The 20,403-nt window shown below is 43.4% G+C and overlaps 1 protein-coding gene across 1 annotated transcript in view; it reads right to left on the reverse strand.

The window, feature by feature from the left end:
* Positions 1–15,244, reverse strand: part of AP1S3 (adaptor related protein complex 1 subunit sigma 3) — a 36,558-nt gene extending 21,314 nt beyond the window's left edge. The window contains exon 1 of the mRNA XM_048504833.1: positions 15,144–15,244. Within this exon, the coding sequence (XP_048360790.1) occupies positions 15,144–15,146 (3 nt within the window). The 5' untranslated portion in view covers positions 15,147–15,244. The remainder of the gene's footprint in view (positions 1–15,143) is intronic.
* Between the last annotated feature and the right edge of the window lie 5,159 nt (positions 15,245–20,403).

The following is a 20,403-nucleotide window of genomic DNA, read 5'->3' on the forward strand; positions in this document are numbered from 1 at the left end:
ATATCTGCCTTTTCCCTGAGTTAGGAGGGGTTGCCTTCTATTCTCAGTACTTGAAAAAAGTTATCAGGAGGCTTTCTTCTAACAATTAGGATGGAAACATCAGAAAACCACTCTGGCCCATTAACCTAACAAAGGATTAATGAGCCAGCAACTACATCAGTACTTTAACTACGGGCTACCATGTTAAATTCTCACACACTAAAATTACAATGAATATCACTTGCTTTGAAGCAAACAAAGTTTCCTTTATACACTTAGAGTTTCTACTGATCTTCTCCCACACAATAAAAAAAATTATTTACATAATTTATATGCTGTCTTTCTGCCCTCACTGGGGCCACCAAGGCAGCTAATGGATTAAAAAGCATACAAAATATAAATGCACCTTAAAAATCATTAAAAAGAATAACATATCACAAAGCCATTTAAACTAAGCTAAAATATACATACAAAAATATAAAAACCAGAATTAAAGCATAGGGGAAAAGACGGATCACTGAGGGAATTTAAAACAAAACATTTCTTCCCTCACTGGCAGAAGATACCAACAGAAGAGGGCAGGTTGAGGTTCTTTGGGGAGACAGTTCCAGAGTTTTCAGGCCACGGTCAAGAAGCCCTTGTCATAGGTTGCCAACCGCCTGATCATAGAGGGCAGTAGCACCTGAAGCAGGACCTCAGAAGGTGACTATAGTGGTTGAGTGTGTTCTAAACAACATAGGCAGTCTTCCAGGTATGCTTGTGCCAAGATTTAAGTTCAATGCCAGTACCTTGAATAGTATCCAAAACCAGATTGGGAGCTAGTGTACAAGGCTAGAGTCCAAGTAGGACTAGAACCTTGAGTTGCAAACCTCCAAATGGAACATGGAATTTTCTCAAAATCACAATATTTCTCCATAGATGCCAGGGTCCCCTATGGCTCTGTATCAAGGGGCTGAAAAGTGTCAGAGCTAAGCTCTTGCTGGGGAATCTCAGAGCTTGGACCTGGCTGTGGATCCCAGTCTGAATGCTTTGCCTGAGCCCGGAGACCTGGTCCTGCAGGAACTTCTGGCTGCTCAGTCTCTGCATCTACAGGTAGTGCCTGAGATTCTGGAACCAACACTGACCCCTCTTCTCTATCTGAGTCTTCCTCCCAGGGGTTTCCATTCAGACCAGATTGAGCTCTAACAATATTCTAATAGCACAATGTTCATTCTGGGCCTGCTAAAATATTTGTATAATTCAGACATAAAGTAAAAGTAGTCTCCTTTGCAAACACCAGATCCAGAAATGTAGATGGCTCACTCAGTGTCTTCCACCCCCCTGCAGCCCCTCCCTCTCACAGCCATGCTCCCTCCCCTCCCCTCCCCCCACTTACCTTTTCTAGCCGGCAAAAAACAGCTTTCTGCTGGCTGGAAAAGGTAGGGAGGGCTTTCTGCCAGCTGAAAATGGGCCAGGCTGGTGGGGCAGGGCCAGGCCTGGTGAGGCGAGGGGGAAGGGTGATTTTCATTCACATATACACCCAGTTTCCTCAGCCTCGCTAACGCAACGTACACGTGGTCCCCTTGTAGCTCCGCCACTGTCCAGATCATTACTGATCCATGGGGTGATGAAACATCATGATGTTTACTTGGAAGACTATGTTTACCCAGCGGTTTTGCTATTACCTTCCCCAATCATCTACATTTTACCCCCAGCAATGTGGGTATTCGTTTTACCAATCTTAGAAGGATGGGAGTCAACCTGGAGTCAGCTACTGGAAACTAACTTCCATTAGGATCAAATTTGGGTCATTAGCAAAGCTTTTGACTGCAGTATTGTAGCTTATCACTCTGCTGGGGGACTCACTAATTAAAAATCATCTTATAAGTCAAAAATAAGATGATAATAAATCAGGAAATAATTATGGTAGAAATTGCTCAGAATTGGGTAGATGTACATAACTTTGCAGACTAGAAGACCAGAAGGAAGAGGACAAAAACTGAAAGTTTGAATGTCAATAGGTAGCAGCAACAACTAAATCAAGATGTGGTGGCATTCAATCTTGTTTTAAATTGTTTAAATGGTATAACAATTACTTTCCACTGCTAGCAGAACTACCGAAAGGGTTATTCACAAGTATTCTGAGAAAGAACTGAACTGTTCAACAAGAAAGGTGATAGAAAAAATACTGACACACCTTTTGATGTTGTGACAATATACAAAGTGCAAGTAGATTGTAAAAACAAAGCAGTTGCTGCCCAAGGAGGGGAGGAAGTGGTCCGAGGGTGTGGAAGGAGACATAGAAAGCCCCATTGTGTGGGTAAAATTTAGCCACAGCTGTTTTATTGGTGTGCTGGCAAAAGAAACCAGAGGCGAAATATAGGGGACAGATCTGGCACTAGGCAGCATGTCTGCTGTGCCCCAGTAATAACTTTCCCCCAGTGTGATGCATGTGAGGAAACACCAATGGCCAGAGCAGCAAGATAGTGGGAGCCATGTGGGTGCTGGCCTCTGGATGAACTCCCCTTGAATCCAGGGGGCACAAGCCACCAGCAGTCCCTGCCTGGCCATTTGGTTCACAGGCTTGCTCCACTCCCCAGGCCTCTTATGGAGACCCCACCAAATGGGGAGGGCTGGCACACAGGCTCCTCCTCCCCTGAATGGTGTGCAACCTGCCAGACTGTGACAGATGCAACAACAACAATCACCGTAAACAGAATGCCAACAACAAAAAACTCAAACCCACACGGGTGGGAGAAGCCATCAGGGCTCGGGTGAGAAGAGGTACATCTCCAGGCATGTCACTCTCTCACGCCAGCAGCCAGGCAGCTCATGCTGAATGCCGGCCTGAGCCTGCCCCTCTCCCTGCCCCACCCCCAGGCAGCAACGGCAGCCAAGGTAAATCTCAGCTGCTCTTTGTGGTTGAATTAAACAAAAAAGTCTAACATGCAAAGCTTAATTAGGTACAAAATACATTTATCCATGTTTGGTTTATCAACAAAATTAGGTACTCATGAACTTTAGTCAACTTCAACCAGCTACATGAACATTGGAGGTAGTGGAGTTGCTCAATAATTCTTAAAGTCAGGGCACATCTGGATATATTTGTTTGCTTCCAGACTGAAAAGAAAAGGAGACTGCTTCTGGATTAAGCCACACAGAAGCCCTTTAAACGACCTTCAGTGTATCATGTGTGCGTGTGCATATATATCCCACACTGGTTTGATCCAGGCTACAAGTGAAGGAGCTGTAAGGGCCTCCTTATAAGATTCATGCCTGAAGGCATAAAACAACACCCGGACATTAATGTGGCAGAACACAGCCCAGTTTATTTTTAACCTACGACCTAGTGCTCACCTTAAAAATAGGGGGTGCGGGGGGGGGCACAGCAGAAGGAAGTGTTTCAGCATTCCCATCTTTCCACCCCATACATTTGTCCCACTGCCAGTTTCACATCTCCTGGACAGACACGTGGAACCAGCAGCAAGACAACCCACCTGCCTGCAGCTCTCTGCTGCTATTTTTTCCCCCTTGCAACAGCATGTGGGTTGGAAGGGAGGAAATGCTTAAGCCCTCCCACCACTATGCCACACTCAAGAGCCAAGTTGGTCTCCACACACAGTTTTAACAGTCAGTGCCAGATCATATGTTAAACATACATTAGGTTAAGTTTCCTGAACCCAGTGCTCATTTCATGTATCATCCAATCAGGCAGTCACAAAAAAAATCTCTAAATGTACTTATACTGTTTATATAGGAAGTAGCCTCGGCATTATGAAGGGTTAGACAAAACTGTCAGAGTATGTAAAACATCACTGAGCGTATTGTGAACAGGGTAGATGAAAAAGATGTAAATGACAGCACATCTGAAGTGACAGGTTTAGGGATATTGTTAAAAGATAGCAAATTGTAAGCTGCTTATTTTATTATATATGTTCATTTCAGGCAGGCTCTTGATTCTGTCTCAGGCACCAAAAATGTCTGGAGCCACCTCCAGTTTGGAAAACACACTGTGATGAACATATGATGAACTGAAGATGGTCAGATCAACTATCATAAATATATTTCACTGCTCTTCCAAGAAGATAGTCCCACATTTACCCTCATGAGAATCGTGTCAGGTATATTAGTCAGTTGGCTTAATGGTTAAGTGAACATTTGAACTTAGATCTCAATCCAAAACAAACATTCAAGCAACTACACCTCTTGTTGTGATGTATTTCATTTGCTTTCAACTTTTTAGCTGAGGCTGACTATAATTTAAAAAATCAAACAATATTATTGGGCTTTTTGGTCACATTGGAACAGATATGCATAATGATCTCTCTGTTCCTAAAATCCAGGGCTTTAAAATACATAGCTTTGGGTTCTCATGCCCATTACAGTTTAGTTGTGGTATTCATGTAGATGGTTTTGTGCACCTACTATTGTGAGCCATGACTCTCCTTTCAAGATTACACTAAAATGTAAACATCATTTATATTTCATCAGCTAACTGAATACATTTCTTTACTTACTTCCATTTCAATCAAAAGGAAAATCAGATAGATACCCTTTCCAGCAAAAGCCTGACATCTGAACAAACAATTATCTAGTAACTGAGGAAATGACAATGGCTGGTGTTTACTGAAGATGAAACTCCTACCCCTGTATGAAGACTGATGTTTTTTAATGAATTTTCACCACCGTTTTGAAATGTGATTCCTAATCAATCATAGTGTGATTCAGCGTGGGTGCTTCCCACTGTGCTCTAGTAATCTCTGAATGACAATGTTTCTCCCAACAACATTACCAGGATGTATTGGCTTGTGAAAAACTGAATGCAGTTAAGATTCATCCATCGAGCTTTTTCAGGAAGATAGGAAGAATGTTAGGTTGATGAGTAATATATGAAGCAGAAATTCAGTATTTGCATCTATCTACAGAAAAAGTCTATCAGCACCGAAGGGGAAGAAACACAGCTCTAGCTGTATTGTCGAAGGCTTTCATGGCTGGAATCACTGGGGTGCTGTGTGGTTTCTAGGCTGTATGGCTGTGTTCTAGCAGCATTCTCTCCTGACATTTCGCCTGCATCTGTGGCTGGCATCTTCAGAGGATCCTCAGGCGAAACGTCAGGAGAGAATGCTGCTAGAACATGGCCATACAGCCCAGAAACCACACAGCACCACAGCTCTAGCTCTTTCCTCTTTCCTAGGGGAATGCAAAAATAATTGAGTAAAATTCAGATTAAATGGTCTGGATTTTTTTTTGCTAAACCCAGATACTTCTGAACCCCCATATCAGGAATATCAGGATTCCTGGGGGGAAAATGGGTCTATTAGATCCAAATCCAAATTTTATTGCCCTCCGTATTCCCAACCCCCTCCCTTACCTAAACTCCAGGGCTGCAGTGTCTGCTTCCAAATCCCACATGGAGTCTGGAAGCTGTGGTGGCGGAAGGCACAGAGCTCTGCACCAATCACCACCTCCAAGCCCCATGTGGAGCCTGGAGGTGGTGAAGAAGTTCTGTGCCTGTCTGACTAGTTAGCTGGTGAGTAAGGGAGAGAGGGAAGGGACCCCCGCCCTCTTTTTTTTAAATGGAGCTGAAGCATGATTCAGGATCCACTTTTGGGCTCCCTTCAAGTAGCTGCCCTTTTGAGAGGGGAGAAAAAACACCCCCAAAATACTGATAAGCTGTTGGGGGAGGGGAGTAATTTGGCTTTTTAGAATGCTCTTTCCCCCTGCCTTCCAGTTCTACCGCTACTCCTGTGTGACTCTGCAGCCCTGTTCACAAGTTACAGTGAACATTATGTACATTATGCACTTGACTTTTCTGTACACGTGCACTGAGTAATTCTCATGTATATGCAGCTGAACATGTGATTGAAACTCCACATTTATCCAGGTACTGGTTGGCAGTTTTATGTGGTAAAGTGAATGCATCCTGGCTCATTAATTACACATGTATAATGCAGGATGTATGCGTACTCACTATAATATGTGAACATGGCTCATACCAACCAGGGTGGAACATGAAGATACCACGACACACCATTCCTTAGGCTGCCCTGTCAGTTCCCTTTGCAGGTTTCCACATCAGATATTCATCATAACCAACAACATCGGTCGAATCCCCACTTGAAATTTGCATGTAGATCCAAACCTGTTCGTTGTGAAACCGTGTCCTCTTCATCGGAGTTTCTCCCTCCCCACCGCAGTGAGCATACAGCAGACACACCTGGTTACAGAACTCTTAGCAATCCCCACTACCAGGCGAGCTTGCTTCGCCAGTCTCCCCTGATTGGCTGGCGTGCCTTGATGGGGCGGGACATTTTCCCACTGCGGAAATGTACATTGTAGGGGTGTGATAAAAAAAACCAGCGTGTAAAAGTTTAACGTTTAACTGTTTAACTGTGCAAACAGTTAATCGTTACCTGTGTAAACCATGAATGATTCAAAGTTACACATTTGACTGTTTAACGTTTGCGTCCCCTTCTGCTGGCCGATCGCAAAAGCGGAAACGAAACCAAGGAAAGGCTGCGCGCGCATCGCAGCACTGATTGGTTGCCCAAATTCTGTGTCACACTCCAGGGTGGGAAACGAATCAGGGTTTCAACCCTCATCCCTCCCCTCGGATCAGCTCTGAACCGTGTTAATGGGGTCTATGCCACTTGCAACCAGGTCCTGCCAGAACACGGATTAATGGGGAGAACGAGCACCAGAAATGGAATCTGCCACGCAAGCAATGGGAGGTCGTCCCTCAAACCTGGTTAGTTTGTGTTCTGAAACCTAGCTAAGACAGTAGTGGAGATTCAACCGATATTGTCAGATGCAGACCAACTCTGACATGAAATCAACAAGCCCAGATTGGAGTAACTTAGCATAGGCTTGCACTGCAAGAAATACAAGCAACACGTATATGTTGTTCCCTCAAACTGTGCCACGTATATGTTGTTCCCTCAAACTGTTCCCTCGAACTGTGATTGTTATATGACATAAGTCATATGTCATAAGAGATATCTAAATATTTAAGTAAGGGAACACAGGTTAGTTTAGGGACAAGCAACTCACAAAGCGAAGACTTGGAATCAATAGCCTAAAGCCCCAAGAATGTTCTGTTCACAAACGACAAATGTGATGGCCCTCTGCTTGGTAACTTGAGCAAAAACTTAGGAGACTCAGCAGCATTTAACCCAGTTTTCCACACACATGATGCTTCCTCTCTCTATTCCAGTCCATTTAGCACATACTATGCTATCGTCTGGTATAATTAAAAGACAGAAATAGCTGCAGCCTAACCATGCTGCCTTGCTGATTACCCTTGCCTCATGCTCCAGGGCTGAACTTTCTGGGCCTCAAACAAAGGTGTCTGTTGATTTAAGGACATGGTTCACTTCAGTGCTCTCTGATTTCAAGGACACCTCACGCAGCTGATCGCACATCTCCACTCGGGGCAATCAATATGTGGTTCAAAAGGAAGGTTCAAAGCTGTGAACAAAAGAGCAGACTGTGCTTTTCTGTTCGCTGTCTATTCATGTATCATAATGACATAATTAAAAGAGATACAAGCGGATTCATTAAGAAACAATCTACTAAATTCATTTGGACGCTTGTACCTCTGCCTAATTGCACGTCCATGTACAGGAGCTTTTTGATTCAGGGATCTGAGGCTGCCTGTCTGCTCACAGTACAGAGAGTGACAGACCAATGTGAGGTCAAGGCTCTCTTCAGGCCACTAAGTAGCCAAAGCCTTGGACAGGAGACTGATGAGATATCTGCACACCTACCCATTGCAGGGGGAAGAGGGTTGCAAACCCAAGCATCTACCTTAGTCTATTAAAGTAATTTCATCAGCAAATGTGAGTCTTCCTGAACGCAAAACCCAATGACTAGCAAGCAGGCCAGTGAGCGGATTACATTTTGCTGACCTTCCCTGAATAACCAGTGTGCTCCAGAGAAGGGGGAAGTCTCAACCAGGCTATCCCTTTTGTCCACTCTGCCTGTCCATCTGCTTTTGTCACTATTCTGGAAAGCCTTTCCCACCCCGACCCCCAACTCAGTAAGAGTCAGGAAATCCACAGATTCACATCCTGGAATCACCCTCAGTTCCCAGATTTTATGTCTTTGAAATTCTTCTGCACTGGTTCCTACCACTATCACTGCTCTACCAGCCAAAACTGTGAAATCTCATCCTCTCTGCTTGTATGACAGCTGCCAACTCCACTTTTCTTTCTCTGAGACTTTTGCATGTCTACTTGCCACACCTTAATTTTTGCTAGGGAACTTTAAAAGTTCTGCCTAAGGCCCCTACCCTCAACTTGTGCATCACTGAAACAGGCAAAGTTAAGGTGATGCAGGTACCCCAAGACTTGCAGCTGTAGAGAAAAAGAAATGGAGATGAAATATTTGTCTTTTGTCTTGTGTGTTTTGGGGGGGGGGGTAGGGCATTTGTGGCTCAAACACTGAATATGAAGGTAATTTTGGTAATCTGAAACTTGAAACGTCAAAGAAAAAGAAATGGAAGAGATGGCAATATATTTTCCTTTTAAATACAATGACATATTTACTCAAATTGTCTCAGTGAATTTCCTTTAAACAGCCCTCTTTCTTTAACTGAGATTCAGATTACTACAAGTGAATAATAATATATATTTAAAGCAACATGATAAATTGCTGATAGCATATGGGTTTTGAAAAAATCATACTGAAATAATTTAATACAGATTACTAAATATGAGCTTGGATAAGGGTCTCCACTTTTTACTCTATGTTCTATTACAGGTTACTTTTATAAGTTTCCAGTCCCAGTGTGCTTATTCTAGGGATTGTAATGTGTTGAGACATTGTATAATGGCAGTGATGACACACGCATAAAAGAGGACAGGTTGGCTAAACTAATGTAATGCCCTAGAATTCACAAACATTCCATTATCTGTAGAAAGTTCTAAGCCTCAGAATGTTCAGGACATTCTAGCTCTTTGAAAAGAAAAATCAGTTCTAAGAAAAATTCTCAGGCAAGTTAGAATCAAGAAAATTATGTTGGTAAGCTGGACAGGTAGAAAACTGGAATTTCCTGCGCAGAATGCCATTGGCACAAGCAGTTCCTTGCGTCTGAATAACACCACCAAATTGCAAAGAACCACCCCCTAACAGGAATTAGCATAAAAGGCATTTCCTGCCTTTTAGACAGTGGGAGGGGATAGACAGAAACTCTGCAATTATGGGATTTTTTTTAAAAAAGGGTTGTTAAAGTTATTGTGTCATTTCTATTCAATGTTACTCATGCTCATCGAGCTTTCTTTTTTAAAAAACAGAAGGGAATTACTCACAGCTCAGCCTACCTTTTTGATAGGGGAGGGGATCATTGGTGATATTTCTGCAAATATTTAGTTTTTAAAGTGTTTAAAATTGTTACTTCTATGATGTGCTAACCATACTCTTCCCAAAAAAAAAACAACTGTGTGAAGAATTCTGAGAGTCACATGAAAACACAGTGTGGACTTCAATACACATCAGGTGTAAAAGAGAAACCACAGAGGTAGACAGAACAGATTAACTTGGGCTATTTGGAACCTCCATTGCAGAGTGATTTCATGCAGAGCTGCATCTGCAACCAGACTACCATTACAACCAGCCCAGGTCAATACTTCTCTGTCTCCCCCTTACCTTCCTACTGCAGCTTGCTATGTTTCCTGAAATACAGCTCTGGGCTGGGGGCAGGGGAGGGGGAGGTGTCAGTGGACTCTTGGGAACAGCATGGGCAGGGAAAAATCAGTAGAAATCTTGAAGAAGTAGAAGTGCCCCTCACATTAACAGAAGGCATTTGAGGATCGAATGAGAAGTCCTGTTGATCAGGAAAAAAGGAGGAACTGGAATGAATTAGGTGGCTCCGTGTTTTTCCACCAGATTACCAATGGAGAAGTCAAGAATGAAGAAGAATTCAGAGAGACAGAGAGAGAAAGATCAGGTGGGAAGGGAATCATTAAACACAGCAGGGCTCTTTGTTTATTGTGTTGAGGAAAAGACATTCTGAAGTTATATATAATCCAAGTATAAGGGGATCATGATGATGCTGAAGCAACACTGTCTTCAGTACTCTGTCTGGACATTTCAGGAGCCATCCTGAAAATGCAGGAACTTGGCTTTGGAGGTTTTTGCTGTCTTGCCATGCTGTTATCCCACTTGGTTAGCACAGCTACAGTCATGGGTCCTCTATATGCGCACACACACTAATTATAAATGCTAAATCACAGTTCTTAACCCAATCCAAGCCCCCTCTCATCCTTTCATTGGCTCGGCCGCTGTAAAAGGATATCACTGGAAGAAGATAGGTGAGTAATAAAATATTCAGTATTTCTACCTCTGTAAGTAAGATTGTTCCAGTTTCACTGGAAAAACAGCCCGCACACTCAGGGCCAATGGCAGGAAGATACTATATGATGGTGGTAGGAAGGGGAAAACAGGGTCAGAGATTGGGAAAGTGAAAAAAAAGTCATAAGTTTGAATAGATCTGAGATCTTTGCCTGCTGCTGATGTGAACTCACAATGAGAAAAGACACAAGCAATTACCTATTTCAGGTAAGCTGAGGCTGTGAAATATATTTATACATACCTAGGATGGCTATAGCCTTATCACACCACTTGCTAAGCCTTTTTGTTTTCTACTTTTCCTCCTTTTCTCCCTATTATAAGACACTGATGTTATCTTTTCTACCAAATTCACCTGTTTCCCAGAGCTAGGGACTTGTAGATCTGTGTTTGGTTTGATAATCATAGAGCAAGCTTGTCATGTGTAAATGAGCAAATAACTTGTGAAACTGCCTAACATATAGTTGCAAATGAGAAGACATAGATCTCCCCCCACCCCCAGCATTCTGCTAATCTGGTTAAATTCAAGGGCTGCACAAACAATGAAGTTTCCATGTTCAGAGGCAGTCTGTTTCGGGATCCCAGATGCTGGGGCAAAAACAAGAGGAAAGGCCATTGCTTTCAGGCCTTGCTTGTGTCATCCTTCAGAGGCAGATGGCTAAATATCGTCACTCTAGAGCAGCTTTCCAGATGTTCATGGACTACAATTCCCATCAGCCCCTGCCAGCATGGACAATTGGGAATTGTAGTCCATGAACATCTGGAGAGCCACAGGTTGCAGACCCCTGCTCTAGAGAGACTGCTGTCTGGATGGGGGTTTAGCCGGGTCCAACCAGACCATTCTTATGTTGTGGCCTTGGAAAAAACAATCATGTTGCTGAAAACTGTATCTGACCACCTCTCCGTTCTATGCATGCTAACTTTGCAATACATCCCACTGAGTGTGGTGGCGCTTGCTCTCTAGTATGTATGCAAATTATTTATTTATTTATTTATTTTATTGTTTCGTCTTCTATACCGCCCGATCCCCGAAGGGGTTGCTGTCCAAACTAATTTTGAAAATTATACTCAAGGCAATTTAGAAACTAAGAATAAAAAAGATCTGTGAAACCTCCCAGTCTCTCATCAGCTTAGGCTGACCACTGAAAACTAGTCTGACTAGAAAAGATGCAGGAAGTTCCAGGATGGAAAACTGCTTTTGATATCTTATGGTAAGAACTTCACGGACCAATTGCGAATTGTGTCTGAACTGTTCAGAAGTTTTCAATTTGAGTCATCAACATTTCAACTGAAAATAAAAAGAGGTTTCCACTGGAGCTCTGTCTTGCTACATTAGACTAACTTACATTCATGTTACTGCAAATGCAACAGCTTATATAAGCATACAGTTAGACTATTGATTCACATGTTGGAGATGGAACTGAAACGCTTGGTGTTAATTCCCAGTTGGGGTACAGACTTGCTTAGGGAACAGAATAAACATCTCCCCCCCCCCCCACACACACACACACATATACATCCACACAAAAGCCATCATCTTTGGTGATTTCTGTTTCCCTCCCATAGTAGTACATTGTAGAATTTTTACAAATGTCCTCACACTATACCATTTCCCCAGTCTCTGCCAGGAGCAGCAAACAGTGTCAAACTGGAGAGGGAAAACATCCCCCCCCCCCCAAAAAAAGAGGATGGATCAAAATTACCACAAAAATCCTCATGGAATGACATCTGTCTATGTCCCCTTCTCATTGCAGCCCACTGAAGTGTGGGGCTGCAGCAGGAATGGGAACCTGGCAACAGTTATCTTCCCTTTCTCAACAACAAAAGTGTCATTTCTCTGCTGAAAATGCCCATGTCGCAGCTCCAAGCACAGTACTGTGCTTTATTTCCTGTCACAGGCGAGGAGGAAAGAAGCCATGCTTTTCCTCATATGGAACTCCTCCTTCATTCCCACCTTCCAGCTTATCTCACATGCATAAAAGACAGTTTACCACTTCTGTTTTTCAACCAAGCTTATCTTTCAGAATGTCCAATGTTGGGAAAGTCCAAATGCTGTCACGTGCTTGGCAATATGGAAGTGACTCAGGGGGGAAAGTGGACGAGCAAGACTGTCACCACCAGGAAGCCTACTATAATCAGAAGGGGACATTCATGGAGTGACCCTTGTGGTACACTGAGAATCCTGCTGCCACCAATCCACCACTCCTTCACCTGCAATATAACCCATGTTGAAAGCAAGGACCACAGGAATCATGGCAAGAGAAGGGGAACTTTCTTTCTACCTCACTATCAGTGAGCAAGGAAAAAAGGGGGCCTGCTCCAAACAGAAAGCCACCTCAAACTTAACTAACGAACAACAAGCAAAGGAAGAGGAGGCAGAGATAAACAGGAAGAAAGTGCAGGCATTCCATATTCCTAGCTAGCATTTGGCCATGCGCCCTCATTTTCTCTAGAAGAGATCCAGCGGTGACACTAAGACAGGGAATTGCCTTCCCTTTCCTTTGGATCCAGCCAAGTGGTGCATGGAAAGTCAGAGGTTCTTCCTCAGCTTCAGAAATGATGAAAGAAAAGTATGCTCTAAATAAGCATGTGACTCAAACTCCTCTGCAAGTGTCACAAAGCAGTCTTCTATTTTAGATAAGTAAATACAAGTAGGATCCCCCCCACCATTCAGGCACTGCTTAAAACTGTTTGCATCCCCCAGAAATCATGCATGCTATATGGAATACATAAAACAGAGTTTATCCAAAAGGCAAAAGAAAAAGGAGGACAGGGTGGGTGGGAGATCACTGAAAACCTCTACAACAGGAAACATGCAAATCCTAGATCAAAATCCACTCTGTGACATTTCCAACCAGTCAATTTACAGGTGACAAACATTACATGCAAAAGAGAGGCAAAAGGCCAGGAAGGCAATATCAAGAACCAGGAAGAGCCTGCTTTGAGCTCAGGAATGTTGTTGGGCTTCATCGCTTGGCCACTGCTTTGCGTGACCTGCAAGCACTTTTATTTGCCTGTCCTTGAAAATTTCCAGAACTTAAGGTGTTTGAACAAAGCACTTTAGAAATTACTTGCATACTGCTGTTTCACACAGCAAAATTCAGTTGTAAGATGCATTATTCAGCATGTGTGAATGTGTCTTTACATTCCAATTCAGACCGGGGGCGGGGGGGCACAAATCATCTTGTTCAGGCAGCCCAGGGTTGTTCCAGTGGATATGCCCTCTCCAGGGCACTTACCCTGGCAGAAGAGCAAATGCACAGGAGAGCAGCCACCACACCCCTCTAGGATGCCCAGAAATGGTGCTGAGTTCCACATCAGTAGTCCCATGCCACTGCCAGTCCCACTGATGCAGTGGGAGAGGGGAGAGTTCCCAGGGCTGCAGTTGACATTACTCGACTTCTATCCTGGGTTTGCAGGGACATGTGCAACCACCTGGGCCTTGGAAGGGTGTTGCAAGTCCACTGAACCCCACGGAGGAGTTTCCAGTGGAAGGGAGGCTTTTGGATTTCCCTCCCTCCCCACACCACTGGAAAGCCCTCTGGAGGCAGTGGGGCAGCACCGTCCCCTGCCACCCAGTGTTCTGGATTAGGCTGCCCATCATACTAACAAATCTGAGATGCCATTCAAAGTGTAGTGGCATTCTTTTATGTCCGTCGACCTCAACCGACTCAGAAGAGTGTAACTTTTCCAAGCATGACACTATAGGTCCCTTTCCTTCAATCTATATAGGCAAAAGTGAATTTTAAGACAAATATACAAATCTAAAATTCGGTACCAAAGGATGTTCAACATGGGTTGTTCCAGTCCACAGTGCACTATCCATAGAAAGGCTGAGTGACTTAGGTACAAGCAAACATGACCCCTGAAAATTAGCAAAGCAAAGACTATCAAGGCTGGAGAGAAATCCCCTCTAAAGGTGATTGGTCAGTGTGCCAGGGGCGGGACACCAACGCACTGAAAGTTTTATCCTATCTCACCATTATGTTATCTCCAGCAATTTCTCATGCTCCAAAAAAGGCAAAAGAAAAATGCAGACTCCATCAATATCTTGGAGGTGGTTCGGGGAAATCCTGTACCTGGAGTGCTTACTTCGCTCAGTAGCTTTGACAAGTGTCAAGGCAGGCAGAAATCCAGCAGGTGCAATTTGCTCTACCCTACTTCTCCAAGCTGGAGAAAACTATCCCACTGAACCTCTGCCTGTCTCTTAGCCAAGAGAAGCTCCTAACACTAAAAAGCTCATACCAGCTCCAAATTATTCACATTAAAACAAGCTTCAATTAGATTAACTCCAGAAACTATTTTTTACAGTCTATCTGCCACCAGCAGATTTTATGCCCAGTCGCCACAGCGTGGGAAGCAGGAGATCTGAACACAAAAATTGGATGGAGCGGCAGATCCTCCAACACCGGAGTTTCCCTCCTCCTCTCCCTCCCTGGCAGTGCATCAGTAACAGGTAGAGAAAGGCACCACAGAGATAAGGGCAGAGGTGGGGAAGTGAATGTTTTCCCTCTGTCCACAGAGTCCTATTGGGATGGAGTAGGAAAGGCAATGAAAAGGAAGTCCCTTAACTTTGTGGAGTCCCAAGCGCGCGCGCTACGCCCCCGCTCGCCTTCCCAAAAGGTCATGCAACTCGGCGTCCAGCAGCAGCAGCGGCTCGCTTGCAAAACCCATGCATGCACGGCCCTGGAGGACGAGAGCCAGCCCAGCCTCTCGGCGCCGGTGCTGCTTCACCTGGATCCGACAGGTGCTTCCTCCCGTTAGTAACCAGAGAGCCGCGAGGCTGTCCGGCCCGCCATTCAGCGCCTCCCTCCCCCAGCAGCGCACCCCCCGCTTACCATGGCTGCCGCGGCCCCGCTTCCCCGGGAGGCTCCGACCCCCCGCCCTGTGCAGGCTCCCCCCGCCCCCCCGCCGCGACAGGTGAACTCCCAGCCTCGCACCCAGGTATCCCATAATGCCCTCCACTGAAAGTTTTTAACTCCTCCCCTGGCCGCGTCACTTAGGCAACAGCCCCGGGGGCCGAGCCGGGGAGTCCCGGCTGCCCTGGGAGGAGGACTCGGCCACGCCTGGCGGGAGCTGTCACTCTTGCAGCACAGCCCCGGCACAGGGATGCCATCGCGGGCTACCTGCTCCTGGGTGATACGTTAGGGTTGTTTTGCACCACGAGTGTGACTGGCGCTTGATAGAGGAACGGAAGCAAAAGGGAAGGCTCAGCCCCGAGGAACATGCTTTTTATTGATGTCATTTTAAAGCCTCCCTTCCTCCAAGCAGTAGCAAAAAGGAAGGCTCAGCCCCGAAGAACATGTTCTTTACGGAAGTCATTTTTATACCTCATGTCCTCCAAGCAGTTCAGCATGACTTTCTCCGTTTTATCCTTATAACCACCCTGAGAGGTAGGTTAGGCTGGGACTAGCCCAAGCTAGGAGAACAATATAAGGAGCTCTGGAAGTAAATAAAGCCACTAAGCTGGACAAACACAGCTTCTGCTTAACAGTCAGTCTCACCTCCCCTGCTCAATGAATCTGAATTATACACATTTTTGCAACCATGTAATTGTGGGATTTGCACTTTGCTTTTTGATATATGCACCTAAAATTGTATCAAATTCTGTTTATGCTTCCCTTTTGGTGGGAATGAGGACAAAAAGGTAAATTTTGACATGGGTTCAGACCTGAGGACAATGGGTACCAAAGAGGTCATGAGAGGGTGTTCCGCAGGAGATTTGCAAAAGCCAAACCGTTTGACAGGAAAACAAACATACTTGTTTTTCCATTCAAAGGTTCTGCTTAAAAGGGTTTGAAATGTGAATTTTAAAATTTTCAGTTGCTTATTGCTAAGGAACCCAGTTATACCATATTAATGTTCGATTTGCACATTTGTAACAGTGCATAAGATCTTGGTCTCCAGTTTGCAGTATATTCCAAGCTCAAAATAAAGCGGCAAGATTAGCAGCTTAAACAGTAATGAGAACAGTTTTGGGTTTTGTAAAATAGGTATATGTAGCAGTTACAGCCCAGTACTGGGTTTAGTGCAGTCAGCATACATAATAGTTCTGGATTGCACAAGCCATCTCCATTTTGTTTGTTTAACTCCTGGCAGGCACAGCCCCTATGATGTATTCCAAGTAATTTTTGGACTTACTGCTCAATCAACAAGTTTGTAAAGGTGGAGGTTTCAGTTTCTACCCTACTGAGGCTGATGCTCCTAAACGGCCTTAATCCAGATACTCTAGTTGAACTGGTTTGCAGCTTTTCTCTAAGATTGTCACATTCATTCCTTTCATGTTAGTCATAGTATCCACAGCGGCATTTACATTTCTGCTTTTTATGAACTGATCACATCTTTCTTAGTTGCCACAAATATGATCCAATAAAGATAATTTGGAGCACTGTAGTTATATACCAGAAAGGCACCTATCCCTGAACACTAAGTACTAAAACACCTTCAGTGCCTCTTAAGCAGAGTCACACCTTTCTAGCTGTATTGAGGTAACTGACCTTGGAAGGGTGAAACTTAGTTTAGGATGGCATTGTTTAGTCCCTTGAAGCCTTTAGCTTCAAAGCATGGAATGACTTATCACAATGGAGGATGTCACATCCTAGAACCTAAATACTTTTAGGAGAGATGATGAGATACCATGTTCCCCCAAAAATAAGACAGGGTCTTATATTGATTTTTGCCCCCAAAGATGTGTCAGGGCTTATTTTCAGGGGATGTCTTTTTTTCCCCCCATGATTTTGTGCCCCCCATGTGACCAGATCAGCTCCGCTGGGGAATCTGTAACCAGGGCTTATTTTTGGAGTAGGATTTCCAAAAATTCTGAAAAATCATGCTAGGGCTTATTTTGGGGGTAGGTCTTACTTTCGGGGAAACAGGGTAGTGACTCCAAGATTTATGGGCAAGATCAACTAAACTGCTGATGAAGAGAGAAAAGCCAACCATGAAACTGTCAATACCAGGTAGCTTGTCCCATTGTTGAACTATTTCTGATTGTGCACTTTTGACGCTTTGATTTCATGGTGATACTTTGGCTTTACTTGCAGACTTGTGTTACTTTCACATGCCTCACTTTGTGACCTTTTTGTATTAAATCTGCATGTTCAGCAATTTATGCAGCAATATAGTATTGTTTCCAATTTTTTTTGTTTCCTTGTTGCTTACTATACCTTCATCATTTGCTTGATTAGTGCTTAGCAGCCAACTCTGTTTCATTCAACTCAGCTGCATAAATAAGGCATAATTATAAATACTCTATGGGAGCAATACAGAGACAGATTAAAACCTGCCAAGGAGAAATTTGCCTGAGTGGCTTCTTATAAAAAGTACAAGAGTATGTATAGCACCATAACCCTCACCCTAGTATTTGTGTATTAGTTCCTACTCCTGGAAGAGATGACATCCCAGCTGTTTTTACCCATACTTTTATCAACAAACTTTTGATTGTTCCATTTTTATTAACATCAATTACTCCACATCCAATATTACACTACACTCAGACCCATTTAGAGCAAAGGTGGGCAAAGAATAGCTCCAGGTTCATATCCATCTCATTGGGTTGCCAACTCTGGGGAAATTCCAGGAGATTTGGGAGCAGAAAAAAGCTCAGCAGGGATGTGATGCCTTGAAATTCACCATCCAACCCTTCCATTTTCTCCAGGTGAACAGATTTCCATAATCTGCATACCATCTCTAATTCCTGGACAGCTTTGAGCTCTACCTGGAAGTTGGCAACCCTGCTGGCTCAGGGAAATTTCTCTTCTAACCCTCAAACTACTTGAAAAAGTGTTTAAAAGCAGCAGAGAGCAAAGGAAACTCTTACCTGGGACTTGCCCCACTTGTGAGGGCTTACTCAGTTAGGTGCTGCCAGCTGGCTCTTCCTGTTTCTGATACTGGCATGCAGCCACTGGACCCAGCATCCAACTTTGCATCCTCAAAGAAAGTGGAGTTCCAGATGTGGCCCATGAAACAAAATACCGGGCTGCCAATGGCCTAGCAAAGCCTTTTGGGTGGCCACTCCTGAATTGCAGAGTTCCTGTTCTCCACTAAAATTTTTCTGATATTCACAGAGATACTTTCTGAAAGAATGATGAACATTTGCATAAAAAACATACATCACATGTCTTGGCTTTTATTTTCATTTTTGTTTTTCTATTAGAGTATAACTTTAAAAAATATGTCATGTATATACATGTCAGAACAGATTGATAAAATGCTAATTTGCATGTAATCATTTTATTTTAAAAAATGAATTATTTGCTATGTTCATGTCTTCCATAGTTCCTCATAGCCTTGGAAATATTTGCTTATTAGTAGCTAACCTTCTTAACCTTCATTTTCTTCCTTGTTTTCCCATCTTCAATTATTATTGTGGAAAAAAAACTGAAATTGGGCTTGTGGCTAACACCTGAATTGGTACTTCCTGGCTCAACCACACCTGGTTTTACTTACCAATCCTATCCTGGACCAGCCTATTCTACATCTCTGGATATCTTTCCTCCCCTCAGGCAATACAAGCCACTGGAAATGTCTCTGCATTTCCAGCAGGGGCGCTAGAGCAACATGAAGAATCATCTCCGTGTGAAAATAGACCAGATGAACTACTTTGAAAATCTGAATTTTCCCCCCAAGCCACCTGTCTCTCTTATAATGTGTTCAGTGAACACACAATGTTAGGTACACTTCTGTTTGCCTAGAACCAAACTGGTTCACTCTAACTTCAGAGCTAACCTGCCACATGCTTCATCATCTATAGTTTCCACAATCTGGAATATCCCTCTTGTTCCGTTGGGCATCCTCTCTTCCTGGCAGATCAAATCCATTCGTTTGCACCAAGTGCCTTCAAGGCACCTGTAGGAATCCCAGGGGAAACTGATGATTACCTCATTTCCATAGCAGCACCACCACCACAGTGCTGCTGTGTTACCCTGTGTCGCTGCTCATTAGTTAGGCACCATTTCCTCATCTTTATTTTCTTCTCTAGAATTAACCTTTTCATCACTTGCTACCATCTTTTAAGCCAAGAACACAACCTACATGTCATTTGGACAAACCCATCGACACATTTCGGTGCACAGGTTTTCAAGTTCTCCAGAACCCTCCTTCAGGCTAGAAGTTACAAAATTTTAAAAAGTGAAAAGCAGATGTTAAGCAGATTCTGAAAAGAAACTTGTGCCTCACTGGATAAGGGAAGGACAAAGACTCTTGAGGGAAACTGTTGCTGTGGAGTCTGTTTTATTACCTCATGCTCTTACATCCTCTAGCCTACAGTGGCCTGAAACTTAATTCTTCATTCCCTGTCAGCAAACCTACCAGAAGGTGGCTGGAAGAGATCTTCTTAACACCAAGATACAAGGGGGCTGGCAGGGAGAGAATCTGTTTAAAATTTGCCTTTTTGTAATTCTATCACATTATTTTTCACTGTGTTAATATGGTCTTTGGAAAACAAGATTCATTATAAGATAGGGATGCATGCTTGTGACCATCTTCTGAATTCTAATAATCTTATATACAATCTTCTGCAAATGCTCCAGATTATTTGAAATGCATATAGGCCACACACCATGTAGCTAAACTTACTTGTAGCTCTCAACTGCTCAGCACTGGTAGAATTTTTGGAATGATTGTTAAACACAATTTGTAAAGATGCCATTATAAATTGTACTTAGTGGTACCATAGCAATGAATGTTTTTTTTTAAAAAAAATCAGGTATAAGTTTAAAAAGGCATGTAAGTAATCAGCTTTGCTTTGACAGTATCCCTGATGACAGGAATTCAAAGGAAAATGGGCAAAAAAAGGTTGAAGGCATAAAATACAATGGCTGTTATATTATCAATTAGTTTCAAGATTAAGAAAATTAATGTAGCAAGAGGTGTAATAGACAGAATTTGAAGAGATTATGCAACAAAAAGAACATTTATTAGGACGAATCTATAGACTTATTTCACTGTAATATACTGAAAACACATTTGGTCAGATGGATGCAAAACTTTGAGGAAGAAACGTCTTTTCAGCAATGGGAAACAGTATGGATGAAAAGTATAAAGTTTTCCGTCAGCCAAATATTAAGAGAAAATTGTTACAAGGTGTTGTGTCAGTGG

The sequence above is a fragment of the Sphaerodactylus townsendi genome, linkage group LG08 (assembly GCF_021028975.2).
Source record: "Sphaerodactylus townsendi isolate TG3544 linkage group LG08, MPM_Stown_v2.3, whole genome shotgun sequence".
NCBI classification, from domain to species: Eukaryota; Metazoa; Chordata; class Lepidosauria; order Squamata; family Sphaerodactylidae; genus Sphaerodactylus; species Sphaerodactylus townsendi.